The 22,089-nt window shown below is 38.1% G+C and overlaps 2 protein-coding genes across 12 annotated transcripts in view; one reads left to right on the top strand and one right to left on the bottom strand.

Annotated features, from left to right (window-relative positions):
- LOC139466765 (twitchin-like) overlaps positions 1-22,089 on the top strand; it is a 180,273-nt gene that overhangs the window by 87,094 nt on the left and 71,090 nt on the right. For 8 of the 11 annotated variants that reach the window (XM_071248441.1, XM_071248436.1, XM_071248433.1 and 5 more), the window contains 16 exons: positions 821-1,088; positions 2,147-2,286; positions 8,893-9,031; positions 9,522-9,643; positions 10,753-10,797; positions 12,116-12,260; positions 13,210-13,351; positions 13,631-13,758; positions 14,421-14,513; positions 14,945-15,139; positions 15,557-15,697; positions 16,073-16,231; positions 16,862-17,013; positions 18,313-18,463; positions 18,951-19,078; positions 21,669-21,686. In XM_071248441.1, coding sequence (XP_071104542.1) covers positions 821-1,088; positions 2,147-2,286; positions 8,893-9,031; positions 9,522-9,643; positions 10,753-10,797; positions 12,116-12,260; positions 13,210-13,351; positions 13,631-13,758; positions 14,421-14,513; positions 14,945-15,139; positions 15,557-15,697; positions 16,073-16,231; positions 16,862-17,013; positions 18,313-18,463; positions 18,951-19,078; positions 21,669-21,686 — 2,166 coding nt within the window. The remainder of the gene's footprint in view (positions 1-820; positions 1,089-2,146; positions 2,287-8,892; positions 9,032-9,521; positions 9,644-10,752; positions 10,798-12,115; positions 12,261-13,209; positions 13,352-13,630; positions 13,759-14,420; positions 14,514-14,944; positions 15,140-15,556; positions 15,698-16,072; positions 16,232-16,861; positions 17,014-18,312; positions 18,464-18,950; positions 19,079-21,668; positions 21,687-22,089) is intronic. The other 3 variants (XM_071248430.1, XM_071248432.1, XM_071248434.1) reach the window with 3 other exon arrangements.
- Positions 3,094-7,424, bottom strand: LOC139467117 (uncharacterized). Its single transcript, XM_071248836.1, has 2 exons — positions 7,168-7,424; positions 3,094-6,634 (listed from the first exon to the last, which is right to left on the bottom strand). Exons 1-2 carry the CDS (start codon positions 7,234-7,236, stop codon positions 4,424-4,426), a joined length of 2,280 nt encoding a protein of 759 aa, XP_071104937.1. The 5' UTR covers positions 7,237-7,424; the 3' UTR covers positions 3,094-4,423.

Raw genomic sequence — 22,089 nt, forward strand, 5'->3', positions numbered from 1 at the left:
ATCCCTGATGCACAGAATGTTTGTCCTCCATCACAAGACACATGAAATATTGTAAATCTAAAACAGTCGAATCTTGTTAAGTTGAAACCAGATGACTAGAAAAAAACCGAAAAGTTTTATTTTGGTCTAGACGTTGTCCTTCTTAGTAGTATCATGAAAGTAGGGAATCATTTCATTGATAATTTATGTTGGCAAATTAATCGCTAAACCAGATGCAAACATTTTATGCAAATGCTCCTGGTGGTTGATGTCACCTAGCAACTGATCATCTTATCAAACAAATTAAGAGACATGTACACAATTGCTGTTTTTAGTCATCATCATTTACAGAGTCTCTTTGTGAATTTTAATTACAAAAAATTGTAAACACCCATGTGTCAATCTGAATTCTTATACATGTATTCTTTCGGCTCCATCCCTTGGTGTGGAACTTAACGAGGGTCGACTGTATCATGTTTTGTCATATCTAAAGAACAATAGTACAAGATCAAGGTGATACTTCATTGGCACAGTTTAGATTTCAGATTTTTAATAATTTTTATTTTGAAATCACTCTAATTAAAATATTAAAGCCTTATTCTTTTCCTTTCTGAGATCACATACAATGTATAGCTGTGTATGGTTAAGAATATCATGTGTTAATTCAACTCAATTGCAATAACTTTTGTATTTTTTTAATATTTTAAACAATTCATAACTTTACCAGAATACAATACTATACAATGAGAAAATAACATACATGTTAGATACATCCTCATCTCTATATCCTTAGTTAATTTCTTGTTTTAAAATGATGAAGAAAGACTTTTTCTGACAACAGGAGCCAGACAAGTTCTTGAAAGAGCTGGATGATGTCAAGTGTATGGAAGGAAAGGACCGTGTCACCTTTTCGTGTGAATTCTGCAAACCAAATGCCAAGGTGCGATGGTTCAAAAACAAGATGGATGTTTTCCATGGTCATAAATATCATTTGACCAATGACGATCATGAGTACAAACTGGAGCTGTACAATGTGAAACCAGAGGACGGTGGCAAGTACACCTGTCAGTGCAACAATGCCACCACGTCAGGATGGCTGTATGTGGAGGGTGAGAAGCCTTAGAAATTTGTTTCTTTTACGAATTTTTGAGAAGACTGGTTGAAACCTTATTTCAACAGTCCTCAGAGTCTGCATCATCCTGCTTGGATGAAACAAAACTATTTTCTCCTGTCATTTGTTTTGTTCTTAAAGCAGCACTCAGCAATATTCTAGCTATTTGACAGCTGTAAAAAATCGAATCTGGACCAGACAATCCAGTGATTGACATCATGAACATCGATCTACACACTTGGGATATGATGACATGCATCAACCAAGTCAGCGAGCCTGACCACCCCATCCCATTAGTCACCTCTTAAGACAAGCATGGGTTGCTGAAGACCAATTCTAACCATGATCTTCACGGGTGTCCAATTTTTAGCAAATTGAGAACTGGTTCAGGATCATATCCATCAAAAGCTACTCGTCAGTGGGTTTTGGCTTGTCCTCAGTGCAATTTAGTAGTCTCGGGCTACCAGACCAGTGTGAATTTTGAATGCTTGTGAGTCTACACCTATTGCTGGGCAAAAACTGGAGAAAAAAATGTTATTGTTCAGATTAACAACATTTATACACCCCAGTCAATGTTATTCGCACAGTTTCAATGACTGGTTATTTTGTGAAACACCTGGTTTTATCACTGATTTTCAGTGATCCATTCATATCATTTTCACCACTATATATTATCCTTTTACACCCCATGGAAACAGTTTCGTTACATATCGAGACTGGTTATGCTCTCGTGTTACTGTTTTATTTTACCAAACCATAGGCGGATCGATTCAGGGAGGTGTTCCAGGGGTCCAACGGAGCCAGACACGCCCCACCCCCCTCCCATTTGAAAACCGAAAGTAGTATGTTACTGAAAGTTAAATTATCGGAGGATATTGATATTTTGGACCCCTCGATTTTAAAAATGCTGAATCCACCCTTGCACCTAGTTACACACAGTGCAGATTGGTGATGATAATAAACTTACTTTTGCTTTCAATAAATCCAAGTGTTTTACAAAATGTACAGAAAGCTGCTCTCTGATTGGCTAATTGTGATGTGTCCTTGACCTTGCAGCCAAGGAGCCTGAGTACTACTTCACCCAGAAGTTGCCTCAGCACCATGAGATCACCAGGAAGAAGATGGGCATGCTGGAGTGTTTCATCTCTGACCCGAGGGCCAGGGTCAAGTGGTACAAGGGAGACGAGGCATTGGAGGTAACATTCTTGAATACCACTAAAAAAATTTAAGGACAAGGAACTTTCTGATGTATAAGAATACTAGTTGAGATCCGTTTCATAATTTCTATGTGCTTTAATTAAACAACAAACAAACAATGTTCTACTCTACAATCAGTGTAATGAACAATGAATGGTTAAAAGGATCACTTTTAAGGGCAATTAAGGGCATTCACGTCATTGATGATGATGATGATGATGATGATGATGATGATGATGATGATGAGCTGGGGCAGTTTGTTAAATATGAGGGAATATGAAAATACAACCAATGAAAATGTACTGAAAACAGAACACTTGACTGGAATTATTTTTCCTCTTCAGTGATCAGTGGTGTGACAGTTAAATGAAAATTATAATAATTCAGATATTTTAATTATAAAATGACACCACTGAATCCTTTATTAAGCGAGTGAGTAGGATTTTATGCGTTTTTAGGAATATTCCAGCAACATCTTGGTGTAGGACACCAAGTTTTTGTTTGTTTGTTGTTTAGCACTGCACTCACCAATAGTCCAGCTATATGATGGTGGTCTGTAAATAATCAAATGTAGAACAGACAATCCAGAGGTTGACATCATGAGCATCGATCCATGCAATTGGGATACCAAGAATGGGCTTCACACATTGCATCCATTTTGGAACTCAAACCTGTGTCTTTGTCATGACAAGCCAACACTTCAACTACTGAGCTACAAAACTGAGATTTTAAAACTGTTTAAGACAAAGAACATATAAGTTTATTTAATAATGGATGGTGTATAAAAATATTTATAAATAGCCACTTTGATTCACACCTCATCATATATCACAGTCTAATACATTAATTTATTATTTTTGTTCAAATAAAACCATGACTATTTTTCATATTTATTTACATTTATTAACATGCTGTTTACATATTTACTATTCAGATCAAGGTAAGTACAATGTGAATATGTAGATGTCTAACCTCACACTGTTCACATTTCTTATATTTATGAACATGTGTTTTATACACATTCATACTCATTTTCCTGCTAGAGACTTAAGGTTCTAAATACAACATAGAATCTATCACTGGTCTTCTGTTTGGAAAGGTTATTGGAATCAAACTAACAAACATTATTTTGCAATCACATTTCTTGAAATGCAACATTGGATTTGATACTTAATGTGAATTCAGATGAAATGACAAAGTTTTCATGAAATGTGAAACCAGTGAAAAAAGATGCTATTTTTTTCATTTATCTCATATATTTTTTATACAAGTTAGGACGGTTTATTTGGATCATTTTCACCTTAGTATATTTTGATTAACAATAAACATTCCAATGAAGACCACAATATGTTGTCTGTAATCCAGAACACTTACTGAAGCAAGTAGGTGCAATCACGTGTGCAACAGTTCCCTTCTTGCACATGTAAAAAATAATGTTGTGTTTTCGACATTTCACGTGAACCCTGCACAATTTAATACTATTGGATTGGCTAATAGTTGTATGAGTGAGAGAAACAAAAAAATTTGCACCACTTTTTGCAATATCCCTGCAATGCCATGACACAAAACACAAGAATGACTTTAACAACGCATTGTATCCATCGAACAAATGTCCTATGGATTGTGAATGTTTTAAGCACTAAATCCCACCAACTGATGTCTCACATGCACAAGTTAAGCCTCCACTACCCTCCACCATGTGGGCATCAGTTTCTCTTTTGACCTTGACCTTGGTGAAACGATTCCCGACCGTGCACCAAAACGGGAAATGTTTTCACACACTTGATATTGTCATCACCTTTCAACAGTTGATGTTAATGATCTTTGATTTGTCATATCTAAGATTCCATCCATCAAATACTTTAGCTTGTTTGTAGTTTCACATTTGCACTTATATGGACAGGCTTCTCACATTGTGACAATAATGGACACCAAACATAAGTGATCTGTATAGCAAGTCAACACTGACCACTGACCACTGACCTCTGACCACCCACCCATCACTCTCCACCAATCCTACCCTGATTTTGAGTCAAACTGAATCAAGTACCATGTTGAGGGAAGCTCTTCAGAAACATTTGATAGATGTGATGGTGTCTCTCTCCAAGACTAATTTAAGCATTGAACCTGCTTTATTCACATCCTTAGTTTCTTTAGGTAATAGGCTTCCTCCTTGTCACGAGGAGCTACCAGCTTTCTGTCCCTCCTCTTCTCCAAGCTGTGGTACCACCTAGGCTGGCCATGAGCTCTCCTCTTCAGCCTCTTCCTCTCATAGTCATCCGCTGATCCATGACCTTTGAGTTTCCTAGCATGTTTATTCTTCTGTTTGACTGATTCGTAAGATGGGAAGACCTTGGCAGGATAGGAGAACGATCTTCCCTTATGTCTTTCAAACAACCTCTCCTTCTCATAGAACATCTTCATGACAGGATCAGCCTCAGCCTTCAATGGTTTGTAGGGGTAAGTTTGTTCATAATCTTCTTTCCTCCTGTGCATTCGTCTCATGTCATCCTGCAGATCTTCGTAGTCCTCAACCTGTTGTGGACGCAAGGCTGCAGAGGGGTCGACAAAATGGTACCCTCTAGGAGCTTCTCTAGCTCTTCTTCCACCATGAGCCAATGTGGGACTGCTTCGACCAGTGTAGTACCATTGGAGAAACGTTCCTACAGAAGCAAGAGCCCCTGAAGGGAGAGCCATCTCCTTCCATAGAAGCTGTTTAATGTCTTTACCTTTTGGTTTGGGAGGTACCTTCACCTTAAGAAGGTAGTTATCATATAAGATAAAGAAGACATCACAGTGGAGCCTTGGCCTAAGGAACAGAGATGATTTGATTCCTATTCTGGTATCAAACACAGCAAGCTCATCCCCATCATCAAACTCCTCACCAGCTAATGTTAGTTTGTAGTTTGTAAGGGACAACCCTGACTTCATCTCTACCCTTTTCTTAAAGGCTGCTACTGTTTCCTGAGCATACACATGCAGTTTGTAGATGACGTTCTGGTTTGTATGGATGAACACTGGGTACTGTGTCAGCTTCAGGTCTATATGAGTCCTGAGGTCTTCCACAGCTGTCACAATCTTTTCACTATTTGAAAGTTTATAGTCACCCAAGTACATTTCATACACTGAAGCGTTCGGGACACCTAGTTGTTCCAGGATGGCTTTCACTGTTCGCACAGATCTCTTGGATGAAACTTTAAGGATCTCAGTCACATCATCACCCAGTTTGAACTTCAACGAGACTCCGTACAAAATATCTGGATCTGCATTTGATAAACTTAAATCCATAGTGATAGGTGGTGTCCTGTATGTTTGCTTCTTAAGGGATTCAGAGAAGTCCACCTCTTTGCCCCCTCTGAAGATGCGGATCAGATTCACGGATACTCCGATGATTCCATGCATTTTTAGAGCTACTGTCGACCATCGGTCAAACTGGGACACTTTGACAGTGTGAACTTTGCCTGCATCATCAGTAATTGGCATTTTCTGAAGGCTCAGTTTGTGGTAGAGTCCGATGGTTGATAGTTTAAGTGTATCATTGTCATCTATTCGGTAGTATCCAAGGCAGGTACTCCAGTTGACCACCTTCCTCTTGTGGTATAATACTAAAGTGTGTTTAGGGAGATACAGGTCAAACAGGGCCATGATGTCTGGGGTGTTCTTGGTCACAGTTCGTCGTAACACTGTCCAAATAACATTCATGCCTGTCATGCATGGATCCAGATACAAATGGTACGTGCTGCCCCAGAACGTCTCAACATGGACTAAAATATCATACAGTATATGCACCATGACAAAGATAGTTGAACTCTTCCCTATACGATAGTTGAACAGGTATTGTCTATTATCTAATGGCTGATCCTTGAACAATAAATCAAGCCGCTCCATGGACAAGCCGCGCTCCTGTTGGAGTCGAAACTTCAACTGCAGAACTGTCATAAATAATTCCACCTCCATTGCAAATTTCATGTTCAGCTGTTTTATTTCAATGTTGACTGTCACCAACTCCTTGGGCATTATCAGGATGGCGGCTCCAGGCTCCACCTTGTAGAACTGGGATATGTCCATGGGATGGTTGGTTCCTGGTTTCAGCATCATCAGCTTGTGTATTCGTTGGTCGTACTGAAGCGTCTCCTTGGTCAGCCGTAGAATCGTGGATATGTCATCACTGATGACCGGTGTGTAGAGGTTGAGGGTATCTGGGTCTTTGTATGACCACATGACCAATTGCTGACCCAAAACACCATCAAGGTCAAGGCCGTCCAGCAATGCACTGTTGTATAGCGAGTCGTCACTGTCATCGTCTCTGTGCATTGCTTCCAGTTTTCTCTGTCTCTCTCTCCTTTTCTGAAACAAATAAATTTAGTGTCAACACTTGGTGTCTAAATAATGGTATCTTGAGCTTCAAATATTTGACTACATGATGAAACATAAGTTAAGAAGGGTTTCTTTTGAAAATCAATTATTTGAATTTCAGTTTCAGTTTTCAGTTTATATCAAGACCAAAGTATTCACTATTTTGTATACAGACCAAAGCATTAACAATTTTGTAAAGACGCCCAAGTATTCACTATTTTGTACACAGACCCAAGTGTGAACAATTTTTATATAAAGACCAAAGTAGTCACTTTTTTGTGTACAGACCCAAATATTAATTTTTTTGTAAAGATACAACCCAAAGAATTTACTGTTTTTGAGGAAAAATTTGAAAATTTATTTATTAAACCAAATAAGTGCTACATTACATATGTTGACCATTTCTTTAGAAGATCTTCAATAAACTCAATAGAAATAATGTCCTATGAGAGAAAAAATGAATTTCTTATGTGTTTTTAAATTTTTAAATTTATTTAAGGTTTATTTTTATTTCTATGGCTTACCCTTTCTTTGACCCTCCTTCCCCTGGGGTCCCGGAGCTCCAGTGGGTGGTCATGATATATTCCATACATTGTTTCTCAGTTTCAGCTCATCTCAGCTCATATCAGCTCAATATACATGTTCTTTTTAAACACATAAACCCCTTTGAGATCATTCCATATCCTCAAAACAATCCAACTCTCACTTTCTCAATCATAGAAATGATTTGAGAAATCACAGTGTGTGACAAGACAGTGACTGGACGTCGGCCATGTTTGAATGTGTTGCTAATGCAAACAGTCAGCTAGAGTCAGGACGCACTTATACTGGGTATATGCAAACATATACCCACCTCCTCACGGAGACCGTCGCCTGGCTGTCATTTCTCCAGTGTCACGCCTCACTGCACCAATCACTTTATCTTGATTTCAATACAAATAACGGAAAGCAAGCACACGTTTCAATGGCCCATTGACTCCAGGAGAATTGACACTGACGTAGGCGCACTAGTATTTGCTTTGTTAGCCACACAATGAAGAGGTCATATGATCTTGTATATTAATGTACACATGAATATTTCTCAGTTGGCTTATCAGTGTGAGAGCTATATAGATATTATCTTGCATAGGCCTGTAGTGTATAGTTTGTGAAGGTTGCAAGATACACTGACCATGAATAGAGAAAGTAGTATGTAACAATATGGGTTAAAGTGCATTGAGGGCTGCATTACCAAATACTTATATTAATCACTGCATTTATATCAGTAATAATTATTTCATATTCATAATTGTTACAAATAATATTGATAATTATTTTTAAGATTTTGACATGATATGTTCTGAAGTTGATTACCGTATTCGACATAATAGCGCCCAGGGCGCTCTCAAAATTAGAAAAAGGGGGCTCTTAATAGAAATATTATTTTGGTGAAAAAAACAGAGATGAAAGATTGTAAATTTCGTGGTTTATGCTGACAGCCTGAAGGGTTTATATACCACAGATATATTTTCCAGAATTTAATTGCTCATAATTAAGGGCACATATAAATAACGTATTTCTGCACGAATAAATAGTCTTGTGTACATTTTTCAATTGGAAGGGACGCTTCTTGGGATTGTTCACTAGCAAATATATTAGCAAATATCACCGTGGGCACTTATCAGAGTAGGGTGCTTATTACATCGAATACGGTATTACAAGTTTTGGTAAATGATGGTTTATGAATTGATTGATAGTATTGATTTTGTGGATCAGTCATCAATCATCTATTGATTAACCCATCATCTTAATCCACTGATAAATAAGTCAGTTCCTGTAAATATGATTGTGACAGCATGCTGTAGCATTTCAGGTAGGAAAGGTTGGGACTTTTAGTGAGGCGATTGTGTTTATAATCCATTATCATTCACAGTACTGACTAGAGATATTGAACTTCCATATTTGTTTGTTGTTTTTTTCAATTATAGAAAAAAGCAGTGTCAAAGAAACTGCCACAGAAATGTTTAGGAATACCTTTGAATATATCATGAAAGTTATCAGAATTCTTGATATGATTTAGACCATTGTTCTAGAAGCTATGTACATGTATTATGTTTTGTAATTCACAAAAATACAGTTTCAAAAACTAATTGTGGTAACTTTCATAGCATGTCTAAATACTTTTAAAATGATGCATTCAAAAAAGCTAAGAGAGCCCATTATCATATGTAATCATGGATGAAGTATTCAACGTGGTCTTTGTGTTTCAGTACACCCCGGGTATATATGAGATTCAGAGGCGAGAGAACAGATGTATTCTCAAGTTCCCTGATGCTCAGTCTGATCTCGAGGGAGAGTACACCTGCCGTTGTGGAGACGCCATCACCAGTTGCGACCTCTATGTAGAAGGTAAGCATCACTGTGCCGCTAACTTGTCGCGCCAATCTTGGACCAAATTTTGAGATTTTGGATTTGAAATGTATGTCAGTAATTGTGAATAGTGGATTGCGGATTGCGGATTGTCACGGAAAATATGTATACCATCATTTATACAAGATAACTAGTAACATAATGCCTCATATTGGCCCTAAAATTCAAGTTATTTGTTCAAGAAAAAAATTGAAAAAAATTCCAATTTCAAATATATTTTTTATGCCCTCAAAACTTCAAGTAGTTGGAAGCTAGCAGGAGAAATAGGGATTCATCATTATTTGTTTTGAAGGTTTAAGATAAATTTTCAACGGCTTTTGATTAAAAATTTAATTCTAATTTTAAATATTTTATTTGGATTGATAATGACATTTCACTTATTTCCCTTGTATCATTATTAAGTCTGGTCTATATAGTCTCAATATCTGCATATCAGTTCATGTAAATATCTATATGAATGTCATATCAGAGCCGGAGTGGGAGTTCATGAAGAAGCTGGAAGATGTGGAGGCTGTTGAGCGTGAAAAGGCGACCTTCACCTGTGATGTCAGTGACCCTGAGGCAGAGGTCAGCTGGTTCAAGGATGAAAAGGTAGGAGTTATCTCCCTTTTTCTGGTATATACGGGTCATATTTACACTATTTTCAAAATTCTTGTTGAAGGTGCAAGGTTAATTGTAATATTTTTACTGAGATTCTTTCTGAACACATTCAACTTCATTGTCTGATGTGCACCAGATGTTAGTGCCTATACCTCTGCACAGCTACATCTCATTCTCAAACAGGAATCAATGTGCACCACGTTTCCGCTAGAAAGAAGCCATTTTCAGAAGGCTGATTATTGAGGGTGCCAACCTTCCCCTCCCCTGAATACCGTTTAATTTTTGTATTCAGTCTCATTTCATCACCCTTGAATCCCAAATACTTCCAAGTTCACTCTTCAAAGACCATATGTCTATCACAGACAACAACCTACAGCACATGTTTCTAGATTATAAAAGGGTACAATTTGCAGAAAATAATGAAAAAATGAAAAAAATATACCGGTAATCTATAAGGGAAATATTTACTTACACCATCATCATCATGAGTCTGTGTACAAAATAGGACTTTTTTGCATGCATCCCACATCCCAAACTGCTGAATCCGAGTACCTTTATTTTGACCCCTGAATCCCACACACCAAAAGGGGGTGGCACTCTCGTTATTGGATAGTTCTGGAGAAAGACAAGCTTGACGTGTAAAAACGAATGTTCGTCATGATATGATTGTTTTCAAATTTTTAAATATAACAAAGATTTTAAAAAATTCTAAAATTAAAATTAACCTTGCACCTTTAATAGTTTTCTACATGCAAATAAGATCTTTGGTTGGTATATAAAACTCAGATATTTTCATGACATTAGAATGTCATGAATTATAACACCTGGTACTGAACACTCGACTAACATTTAACAATTAACACACCTGTAGTCATATGTATAACAAGCACTGAATCACCATTCACTTGTATTAAAATATTAACGAATATATTAGCATATCATTATATCATCTGTATTATATCTATTTATGTAATATTCAGTTTTCACTTACAAACAGAGGGTTATAATGTTGTACTGATTTTTATGTTGTTGTATTGATTTTTATATTGTTGTATTGATTGTTTTACTTAATGTTGTATTGTTGAATTAACACCTAACAGACAGAGACTGGCGAAATTGTTACCATCAAGCTTAACACAGAAGAGGTATAACTGTAGTCAATTAGTTACATTGTTACAGCTTCTACCCTGTAGCACCCCATAGAAGATATCGTCACCAACATTGTTACAATTTGTACTTAGCACCCTATAGTATATACCCGGTACCACAATATAGCCCCATCCACGCAGTTACAACTTGAACACAGCAAGGGCGGATCCAGGATGTTTGGGTGGGGTGGGGGTGCTTGCAGGGTGGTGTTGGAGTCCACACAAAAACCTACCTCCCAAATATAAAAACCATTTTTTTTTTTTTTTTTTTTTTATGTTTATTTATTATTTTTTTTTTTTTTTTTTTTGGGAGGGGGGGGGGGGGGGGGAAGGTCTTTTACATTTGAAAAAGGCAGAATTAGGGGCCAGAACCCTCCTCCTCTTGCTAGTTTTGTTGATGTCACAATCATGGTGAAATCTCAGAAACTAAACCAAGGTATACTAAGTCCTCATGGGTAACATCGACATTTTGTTTCAGTTACAGTTATCTAATCTGAAGTGTCAGTTTAGTGAGATTTCCCTGTGACTGTACTACCAGTTCATCAACCCTTCCGTTCCCTAGGTCGTGTTGATTACAGGCTCACAAGTGCAATGCCCTAGATTATACAAAAATACCAAGTGGTATGCACATCATGTAACTCTACCTCAATCCGTGAGGATTACCTCCCTTTCCTTGTCTCATTCATGGCAGTTCAATAAACGTGTGTTCATATGCTAAATTTTACCCTGATTAAGAAAAAAAAATAGTTTGACAAAAGTATGTAAATCCTTAAAAAGGAGTCCCTTTTTCTTTAAAATTCCTATTCTTATAAATAATATCTATGCAAATTGAGAAAGACAAATGTAATGCTATATGAGCCCCTAAATGTTGCCTTAAATGTTCATAAAGGGGCACTTGTAATCCTGAGTGTGTCAGTCTTATTTGAACAGTGTAATTCTTGCCGCATGTCAATTTTGTTTAATCGCTAACTTTGAAATTAAAAATTATATTATGTTCAGTTCTAAAGACTTTGACACAATTATTAATAATGTTTTAACTAGTCTAACAATGCCTGCATATATTGTGTAGTCATAATTTGCCAAGAGCAATGTAATTCTTACTGCATGTCATTTTTGTCCATTCCTTAACTTTGAAATTAAGAATGTAACTTCAGTTCTAATGACGTTAACACAATCATTAATAATGTTTTAACCAGTCTAACAATACATTGCATGTTTCCTACATCTACCAACTGATGATGCTAAAATGTGAGGTAGGATTTTTATGTAACTGTAACTTAGGTTGGCCATTGACCTCTTTGAATTTGACCTTCAGGAACTTAAAGCCGGTGGTAAATTCCTGTTTGAGAAGGATGGCTTGAAGCGCCGTCTGGTGGTGAAGAACTGCAGTATCAAGGATGACGCCAAGTACAGTTGTCACATGTTGAACCAGATCACAGCAGCCGATCTGTTTGTGTCCCGTAAGTCATCATTATAAGTACTGGTTCACAGTCTCACATGTTGTTTTACCTTTAAATTAAATAAAATTGGACTTGCAAATATAGTCTAAGTTCACCAGGTTTGAAAGCCTGCAAGAATGTGTGTCATCATGCATCATCAAATATCAGTGACTAGGAAAGAAGGGGCAGTTGGGTAGCCTAGTGGTTAAAGCATTCACTCATCATGCTGAAGATCTGGGTTTGATTCCCCACATGGGTACAATGTTCGAAGCTAATTGCTGAAATATTGCTGAAATATTGCTGAAATATTGCTGAAAGCAGTGTAAAAACCATACTCTCTATCATCCAAAACTGATTTTCACAGGAGATAGAGACATTCACTATTTGCTAGTTTGGAGATGCAGTTAGAATGGGGATTGTGTGGATAAAATGGCTTCTGAGTATGAAGGGTATTGTTCAGATCACCACAGGGACAGCTAACCCATCTGATGGTAAATTGCACTGAGATGCTTGTTAGGGCTCATACCATTGACCACTGGTTTGGCTGGCCAAGGGCTGCTGACAGTACTTCGCAGGTCCAGACATGACAAGTAATTTCTGGACAATACTTTCTGGTCTTGTTTGGTTGTCAAAAGTAGTCCAATTCAATCGGCAGAGTAGTGTCCCTTTTTCTTCAAATTTGTTTCTAACCATTTGTTTGTCAGCGCCATACATCTGTTTGAAATAAAATAAAATAAAATTTCTGTCACTTTGGCTTTCTGCCCTTTGGATCTAACAAGCCATGACATAAAAGACAAGGTGATCCATCATTTTTAGAAGGGAGGGGTCCAAATATCAAAATCCTCTCTCAGAAAACTTTACTAAATTGGTTTTCAAAGGGAAGGGGGGACCCCCTTGACCCTTCCGCTGGATCCACCTGTGAAAGATTTTTGTGTTTAATACAACATTAACTTCAAGTTTGTATTCTCAGCTGATGTCCGCTTCATGAAGAAGTTGGAGAACAAGACTGTGAAGGAGGGTGAAAACCTGGTCCTAGAGTGCAAGGCAGCCAACCCTCACAAACACCCTGTCAAGTGGTTCAAGAATGGACAACCTATTGGGGATGATGTTAGGTGAGTATCAGAGTTGTCTCCCCTCTTAGAGTTAACTCCCTTAAGTTTGTGGTAGTCATGGTTTGATTCTGAGAGGTGTAATAAGTTGAATATGAATCATTATAAGGTGTTAACACGTCCTTGCCTGCCATGTGCCAAAATATCATCAAGAAATGAAAGTGAATTACCAATTAACCTAACTGTGAAGCTTTGAAAAATATTTTTGAAATGAAAATAAAGATAAGTGATGTCCCCTTAGTTTAGAAAACTGGTTAAAGTTGCCTTTTTCTCACCTATCAGGATTGACATCACTCAGAAGGGAGAATCCTTCAAGCTAACCATCAAGGGAGCCAAGCCAACAGACGAAGCTGAATACAAGCTTCAGATTGGTGAACGACCAACCAAGTCTGTGGTCACAGTTCAAGAACGTGAGTAGCAGTGTCCTGGAGGAAAATGAAAATAAGATGTAAAGAATTAGAAGATAAATACTATGTGTGTGTCTATTTCTGGGATTTTATCGAGTATTTGCATCTTGGAAATTCATCTCGAGACCCAAAAGCGTTATATCTGAGGATTCGCCAGGAGCGCGTTAGTCGCTATGGTGATTGTGATTTTGGTAATTATTTTATTATAATTTTTTTTTAATTCAAAATTTAAAATCCCAATAATTCCCATGAATAGAGAAAAAATCAAAATATTTGTTATGAATGTTAATTTTGTATTTCAATTTGCGTCCATTGTTAATTAGTATGCAAAAAATGCTGAGTAATTATGTATTCCTACACAGTGATTCGGTCGCTTGCTTCAGGGAATGCAAATCATATTTTCACCCTTTGACATCTGGTCATGTGACCCAAATTAGCCAATCACAACACAGGACGCACTTTCTATAGGTTTACAATCCGTTATACGCGAGACACACATCTCCATCAGGTCGGGACTTGGTCCATATGGCATCACATGATCACACTGTCAAAACTAATTTTAAAGACCACTCATGATTGTTCATGTTGACAGCTACTCTGGTCATGGTTGTGGTGTGAATTTAAGATTTTAGTGGTGCCATAATCGATGTGCGTGTTTCTTGTAGAGCCTAAACCTCCCAAGATTGACCCCAATGCAATTCCCAAGGAGATCTTTGTGAAGAGAGGAGAGAGGATTGAACTTGACATTCCTTTTGTGGGTGAGTAGCGATGAGGGTTCTCTATGTAATATGTGTTATTGTCAGATTAGTCCACAATACACATTTGTTTGTTTGTTTATGCCACACTCAGCAATATTCCAGCTATATGGTGGCAGTCTTTAAATAATTGAGTCTGGATCAGACAAATGCAGTGATTTACATCCCAAGCATTGATCTATGTTTAAGATATGATGACATGCATCAACCAAGTCGGAATCCTGTACAACCGATTCCGTTAGTCGCCTCTTCGAACAAGCAAGGGTTGCTGAAGACCAATCCTAACCCAGATCTTCATGGGCTGATACATTACTATTGATGGATGAATACTCCAGATAGCCTGTAAAAGATTCTGAGCTTTTTACTACCATGATGTCTTTTTAGTAGAGATTTTACAAATATAACCATGTACATAACATTCAACCATTTTGCAGGTGCACCTCTTCCTCGAGCACAGTGGTCTAAGGATGGCCAGCCTCTAAGTGAAGCTGACCTTGACATTGAGACCTCCAAGGGTCACACCAAACTCATCATCCCTGATGCTCAGCGTACTGACACAGGAACATATGAGCTGGTATTGACCAATGAGGCTGGTTCCGACAAGATCCCAGTCAAGATAACTGTTATGGGTATGTTTATTATTCTGATGATGTCCATCCTCATCCTCATCCTCATCCTCGTCCTCGTCCTCGTCCTCATCCTCACCCTCGTCCTTGTCCTCACCCTCACCCTCATTCTCATCCTCATCCTCATCCCCATCCTCATCCCTGTCCCCTTTATAATATGGGACACATTCCTATGAGGGGTGGTCAGGTAGCGCCGAAGACCTAGATTCGAATCCCAACATGGGTACAGTTTTAATGTGTGAAGCCCCTTTCTGGTGTCCCCTGCTATGATATTGCTCGAATATTGCTAGAAGCAGCATATAAACCATACCCACCCACTCACTCACTCACTCATTCCTAAAAAGCTGTTGAAAGTAAAATAAAACCATCTCCCTCAATGATTCAGGAAATGTTCTGATAATATTTTTTTTCATTCTTCAGACAAGCCTGGCAAACCTAAAGGACCCCTCGACGTGACAGACATCTACGCTGATCGCTGTGCCTTGTTGTGGGACAAACCAAAGGACGATGGTGGTGCTCCCATCACCCATTACCTGGTCGAGAAGATGGACTCTGCTACAGGTAAAATTTCACAAAATATTTTAAACTTGAAGGATTCTAAAATGATTCTAAGTTTACTGTTGCCCAGCTTCTTTGCATTTAAGAAAAAACGTCACACATACAGTTTTTAAGAAATTAATTTTCAGTCAGAACGAAACTTATCACATCTTCTTCTTAAACACTGCTTGTTTTCATGAATAAAAACATGTCCCTAAAGTGAAACCGAAAAAAAAACAAATGGCAAGAGAGCATTCTTAAATCACAGACATTTTTCTGTACACTCATTGCACTTTGTGCAGCACAAAAAAGCAAAAGTTGTTTAGAGTCATGGATTCATTGAGAAATATTTCGGAATTACGCTTAGCGCCAGTTGTCATATTTCTTATTTGACTTCAGGCAAATGGGAGCCAGTGTGTGAGACCGATGACATGGAGGTTGATGTCAGTGACCTGACACCAGGTCACAAGTATCAGTTCCGTGTGGCTGCTGTCAACTCGGAAGGCACCAGTGAATATTTGGATTCAGATGGAGAAATCCTAGCCAAGGATCCATGGGGTACGTTCTTGTTATTTTCAATGTCATTATCGTGCCTATGAACTGTCGGAATGATAAAAAATATATGATGTCTGTCTTTGTAAGACGCAGTCATGATCTCACCACCACAAGACTTCAGTTAGATTCCAACGTCAAACCATCTTCCCTAGGCAAGGGAGTTAACTGACTTTAAAAGTTCAGTTCCCACCCTTGCCGAAGTAGGCTGGAATTCCTGGGCTCGATCTTAGCGCCACCAGTGGCTATTACCAGTTATGTCCCTTCTAAGCCTTTCCTATGGACCAATCAGATTCCACCTCTCGTATCACTTGCATTTGCTTCAAACATAATGGCGGCACCCTGTCAGGAAGATCTGATCGATAATCAAGATCTATATTGTGATAAAACGGGTCTCACATCGTGAAATGCATCAAATCACGTGAGCACCTTGATTAAAAACATGTAAAGATTTAGAAAATATCTGTTGACATGCATAGACTCGTTAGTCCAGCCAAAATGTAACTCCATAATACCAGCCTAGTTCGACAAGGGTGGAAACAGGACTTTAAAAGTCAGTTAACTCTCTTGCCTCGGGAAGATGGCTGTAGACATACTTGCTCACACTGTATAAATTGATCTACCCATCTATTTCAGATCCTTCCGATCCACCAGGAACTCCAGAGATCATTGATTATGACAAGGACTATGCCGAAATCAAGTTCGACCCACCCAAGAAAGATGGTGGCGCCCCCATCCAGAGTTACGCTGTAGAGTACAGGGAGAAGGGAACGGATGAATGGAAGAAGGTAGGTTCTTCCTGGAAGAAAGCGAAGCTGGTTCAGGAAGTCTGAAGAAGACTTCTGTTAGGAATTCTCCTGGGAAGACGGCTACGTTTATAGTCTGGAAGGTAATTTAAGGTACCGACGTTTACTACAATATCTGAAAAACACACAAATTTTGTTTGAGCGTTGGGTGTCTCAATGTGCGTGATTCCCGTGCACCCTTTCGAGTTGAGTTGATTGGTTCAACTGTGTCATATGGCCCTGTGACGCAGGGGTAGCATTAAGCAGATGGCTGTTTCAGTGAATGCTCATTCCACCCGTGTCGAACAGGTCTGGTTGTTGATGAAATAGAGTGATAGCTAAATAGACAGATTTTTTATTCATGCATCAATTGTCTTTAAATGTAATATCCAGTTATGTATGACTGTTTAATAATCATCTCATACCAACTTTGACTGGAGTAGGTCCGATAGTTTTTCAGATATTGTAGTAAACGTCGGTACCTTAAATTAACTTCCAGACTATAAATATCAGGAAGTCAGGAGAAACTTCACTACATGTGTATGGAATGTATTTTTGACTCTCCCCCAATGTCCCTGATCGAGGCTGCCATATAAAAAAATTGCCAGCCGCGTCATACCAAAAGACTTTGAAGATGGTACTTGTTTTTACCTTCCTGATAAGGGGATAAAACAAGGAATGGTTGGGTTGGAGTCAGTATGGAATCTCTGTGGACTATACTAGCATTGTATTACCAGCATATGTCCAGACATAAACACACATGCATGCACATCTCAAAATAAATGCAATAATCTTTGACGCGACATTGAACCGAATTTCACCTCCTCATACTGGAGGCACTGATGGTCCTGTGGTGTTCCCGAGTTATCCATGCCAGGATGCACTGGTTGTTGGTTCAGATCTTAAATTCTGCTCCATTATGATCCTTGGTTTGTTAACACCTTACCTGTCTGGTTTCCCTTTGGGCTGTCCTCTTGCTTTTATCCGTGCCTGAAAGACTATCACAACAGTGTTACAGCCAAATTACTTCAGTTCTGATCACAAAATGCAAGAACCAAAAGTGTTTGTTGCTTGTCTAATATATAGACACCAAAATGAAGCTGTCATATCAGATATCAAGGGCGGATTCAGCATTTTTAGAAGGGCTGGGTCCAAAATATAAAAATTCTCTCTCTAGATAATTTTACTGCCTACAACATACCACATTGGCTTTTCAAAAAAGTGGGGATCCAGACCCCTGGACCCCTCCTCTGGATCCGCCTAGGAATACACACAGTTCTCATGTTGTCCTACTACCACCAGGGTACCGATGTTCCGGGAACTGCTGACACAGCAACTGTTGAGGGCCTCAAGGAAGGCAAAGAATACGAGTTCCGTGTCAAGGCTAAGAACAAGGCCGGATTATCTGAAGGCAGCGAGTGTTCCGGACCTGTGATCCTGAAGTCCAGGAGAGGTAATCTATTGAAGTGTCCGTCTCATATATACTATACAGATCACACAATCATGATGGAACACTAAAATATCGGGGATGTGATTTCAAAATACTGTTGATTTACTGATACAGATTTTATAGGTTGAATTGATGTATTGATGGTGATTAATCAACTGATTATCTTATCAAAACTGATATACACAATTACATAATATGCAAGAAGGGAAAAAGACTATGACACATTTTAAAGGCTTGAACAGGAAAATTATTAAATACAGGACACTTTTTTATTGAAAGCAACTTTTTGTATTCTTTGTACAACGTTTCAGAGTTGCTTAAAAAAAGTTGCTATACATAAAAAAGTGTCATATATTCATGATCTCCCAACTTCTAAATGCCCATTGAAGACTTCAGTAAAATTATTTCTTTTAAATGCTCAATATAAACATACAGATCAGTAAACACAATCAATAGCTGTTAATGTCCCCTATATTGCTTGTGTTCCCAGTTAAGCCACGTATCAACCACCAAGACGTCACAAAGAAGATCCAGATCAAGGCGGGCCAACCCTTCTCCATCCCCATCACCTTCATTGGAGAGCCTGCACCCAAGGCAACATGGACTGTGAAGGGACTGGTACGTTTCTTCTAACAATAGAATCTTTCTTCAGAACCATGACAACAAGATATAACCTTCTGGATGATACCAACACACTGTTATCACACAACTTGCATCAACAGTAATTATTACCCTCTACCAAAATTTATTACCCGCCAATATTTATGAATATAAATTAATTTCTCATCTCATACGATGAAGATGCTTTGATAGTTTTATCTAATTTGTTCAATTAGGAGGGCATAATCAATATTGTTTCCATGAAAACGAATTCAAAAACAAATCTGCACCAAAAATATATCTGAATATTTGTATTAAACTTTTTTTTATCAGTTTGCCAAAAATGTCAATGTTTTGATCCAGAAAGCATATCTTGTTGTGATGGTCGAGTGCTCCTGACGACACGTGTGATGTCTTTCTTCATCAAGTGCACATCTATGTGTGTTGCTATCGGTAGACATCTTGAAGTCGCCAGCTCTGAATCCTACGGTTTTCCTATCTTGTAAATGTTTTGTTCTGTCAATATGTTCCATGATATATGCCTCTATATATATCTTGTGTTTTGTGTATTGGAAACTTGTGTTTCTGCTGTGGCATACATGTGCTATATGTGTCTATACCCTCTTGTTTGATGAATACTGTTAAAAAATTAATGCTGTTTTGAACAATATGGCTGTAGATTACAGCTGATCAGATAACGGTTCAGAAGTCATGTGATTTATGCATAGATGCTTACAATTTTGGCAATATCAGTCAGCACTAAGAAAAGATATGATTTAAGAAATATCAACTATTTTAACCCTTGCTATTTTGTGTTTGGGCTTTTTCACTTTTAGGATCATTCAAAAGTATTTTCGTTTTGCACTTTGGAAAACTGTAGCTATTCATGAACAGTAATTAGTTTTTAATTTTGGAAAAACAGTTATCAGAACCTTAAGCATCTGTTTATTCCCATTGTTCTATGTGGCTATGTTCAATGTCAAACCTTTACATGTTTCCTGTGTATTCGTGTACACCAGGCGTACTGGTGGCAATGAGTGTATTCGTGTACACCAGGTGTATTGGTGACCACTGACCACGGAAATCACTTCCAGTGTCTTTAAATCCTTGCTTTAAATCCCATCATTTCATTCCATCAGTTTGTGTTGAATATTTCATGAATTCATGCTGAATATTTCATCTACCTGTGTTTTTTGCCCTACAGGATGAACCGGTAAGTGCTGCTGTATCATGTGGTATATAAACATGATATAGCCTAGCTTAGAAACATGTCTATAATCTGTCTAAACCTGTCTCTGTATGTCTAGAATATATCTAAAACTTGTCTGTATGTGTCTATGTTGTCTAAAACCTGTCTATGTGTCTGTAATCCGTCTAAAACCTGCCTGTATATGGCTATGTTGTCCAAATTTGTTCTGTTCAGAGGTAACATTGTGTTACCATGTTCTGTTCAGAGGTAACATTGTGTTACTGTGTTCTGTTCAGAGGTAACATTGTGTTACTGTGTTCTGTTCAAAGGTGACATTGTGTTACTGTGTTCTGTTCAGAGATGACATTTTGTTACTGTGTTCTGTTCAGAGGTAACATTGTGTTACTGTGTTCTGTTTAGAGGTAACATTTTGTTACTGTGTTCTGTTCAGAGGTAACATTGTGTTACCATGTTCTGTTTAGAGGTAACATTGTGTTACTGTGTTCTGTTCAAAGGGGACATTGTGTTACTGTGTTCTGTTCAGAGGTAACATTGTGTTACTGTGTTCTGTTTAGAGGTAACATTGTGTTACTGTGTTGTGTTCAGAGGTAACATTGTGTTACTGTGTTGTGTGCAGAGGTAACATTGTGTTACTGTGTTCTGTTTAGAGGTAACATTGTGTTACTGTGTTGTGTTCAGAGGTAACATTGTTGTGTTACTGTGTTGTGTTCAGAGGTAACATTGTTGTGTTACTGTGTTGTGTTCAAAGGTAACATTGTTGTGTTACCGTGTCCATGTTCTTACCACTCACTTTCTTCCAGGAACTTCTTCAAAGTGTGTAGACGTACCTGATAAACTGTCAGGACAAATCTTCATCCTACTTCTTGTAATTTTGACATTCTCATGATGTGTTGTTTTGATCCATTGCATAATTTAAAAAAAATGAGGAAAATATTTAGAAATCGGATGATCTGTTATAAGAAGTGTTCGTGTGGATAAGAATGATATTTTTTGCTGAAAAAAACTGTTTGTACTTATGACAACAATGTTGAGGAAAGTAAAAATGGGCCCAAAATTATTTCTGGAGGATCTCTACAAAGTGTTTTAGTTTTATCTGAACATGAGCCCAACTGATTTCATAGAAGCGGCAGATGTCATGTGATGACAAATGTCATGGATCAGAGAGTGACCTTGAATTGTCCTTTAAGGCTTTTCAGGGAAATATGATTTTCATATCCATACAAATTTTGATTATCCAAATTATTTTTGTATGCTTTTCAAATACATCAACTTGTCATGTATGTGACAGTGTAGGTCTACACACTTTACCTGTCTACAATCGGTTCTTGTCTTTCTAACCTCATCTCCAGCCAGTCTCTGGCTCGGTCTTACTGTCTTGAGCAATCTGTAAACTTTCAGATGGGACCTCCTGGTTCTGTGAGTAACTTGCCTCCACGACTCCCCCTCACTCACCCTACATCACCACCCTGCTCATCACCCCACCCTCATCACCCCACCCCCCCCATCATCCCACCTTGCATATCACCTCTTGCCACAAGCTGGAGAGGTTGGATGTCAATAACCTCCACAACTGTAGCATGAAGTCTTAATTTTGAAATATTTATTTTAAACAGAATCTTCTTGTTTTAAGCCTTGAAACAGCTACATGAAGATTGGGACCTTGGCAAAATGAATTGTATAGCCCCAGACTATAAAGTCTTTGAATTTTAGAAGTTCATGTAGGTTCCGGTAATAACAATCTATGGTATGGATAGCAACTTCTTATTTCCACTTTTATGACATTTTGGTGCAGATACTAATGAGGTAACAACTAATTAAA

Source organism: Haliotis cracherodii, unplaced genomic scaffold, assembly GCF_022045235.1.
Source record: "Haliotis cracherodii isolate W230 unplaced genomic scaffold, xgHalCrac1.p SCAF_19, whole genome shotgun sequence".
Taxonomy (NCBI): Eukaryota; Metazoa; Mollusca; class Gastropoda; order Lepetellida; family Haliotidae; genus Haliotis; species Haliotis cracherodii.

Bases quoted from the DNA above. Each gene is read 5' to 3' on its own strand.
- LOC139467117 (XM_071248836.1), bottom strand. From the start codon at position 7,236: ATGTATGGAATATATCATGACCACCCACTGGAGCTCCGGGACCCCAGG. The intron at 6,635-7,167 runs GTAAGCCATAGA...TATTTGTTTCAG, and splicing joins GAAGGAGGGTCAAAGAAAGG to AAAAGGAGAGAGAGACAGAG.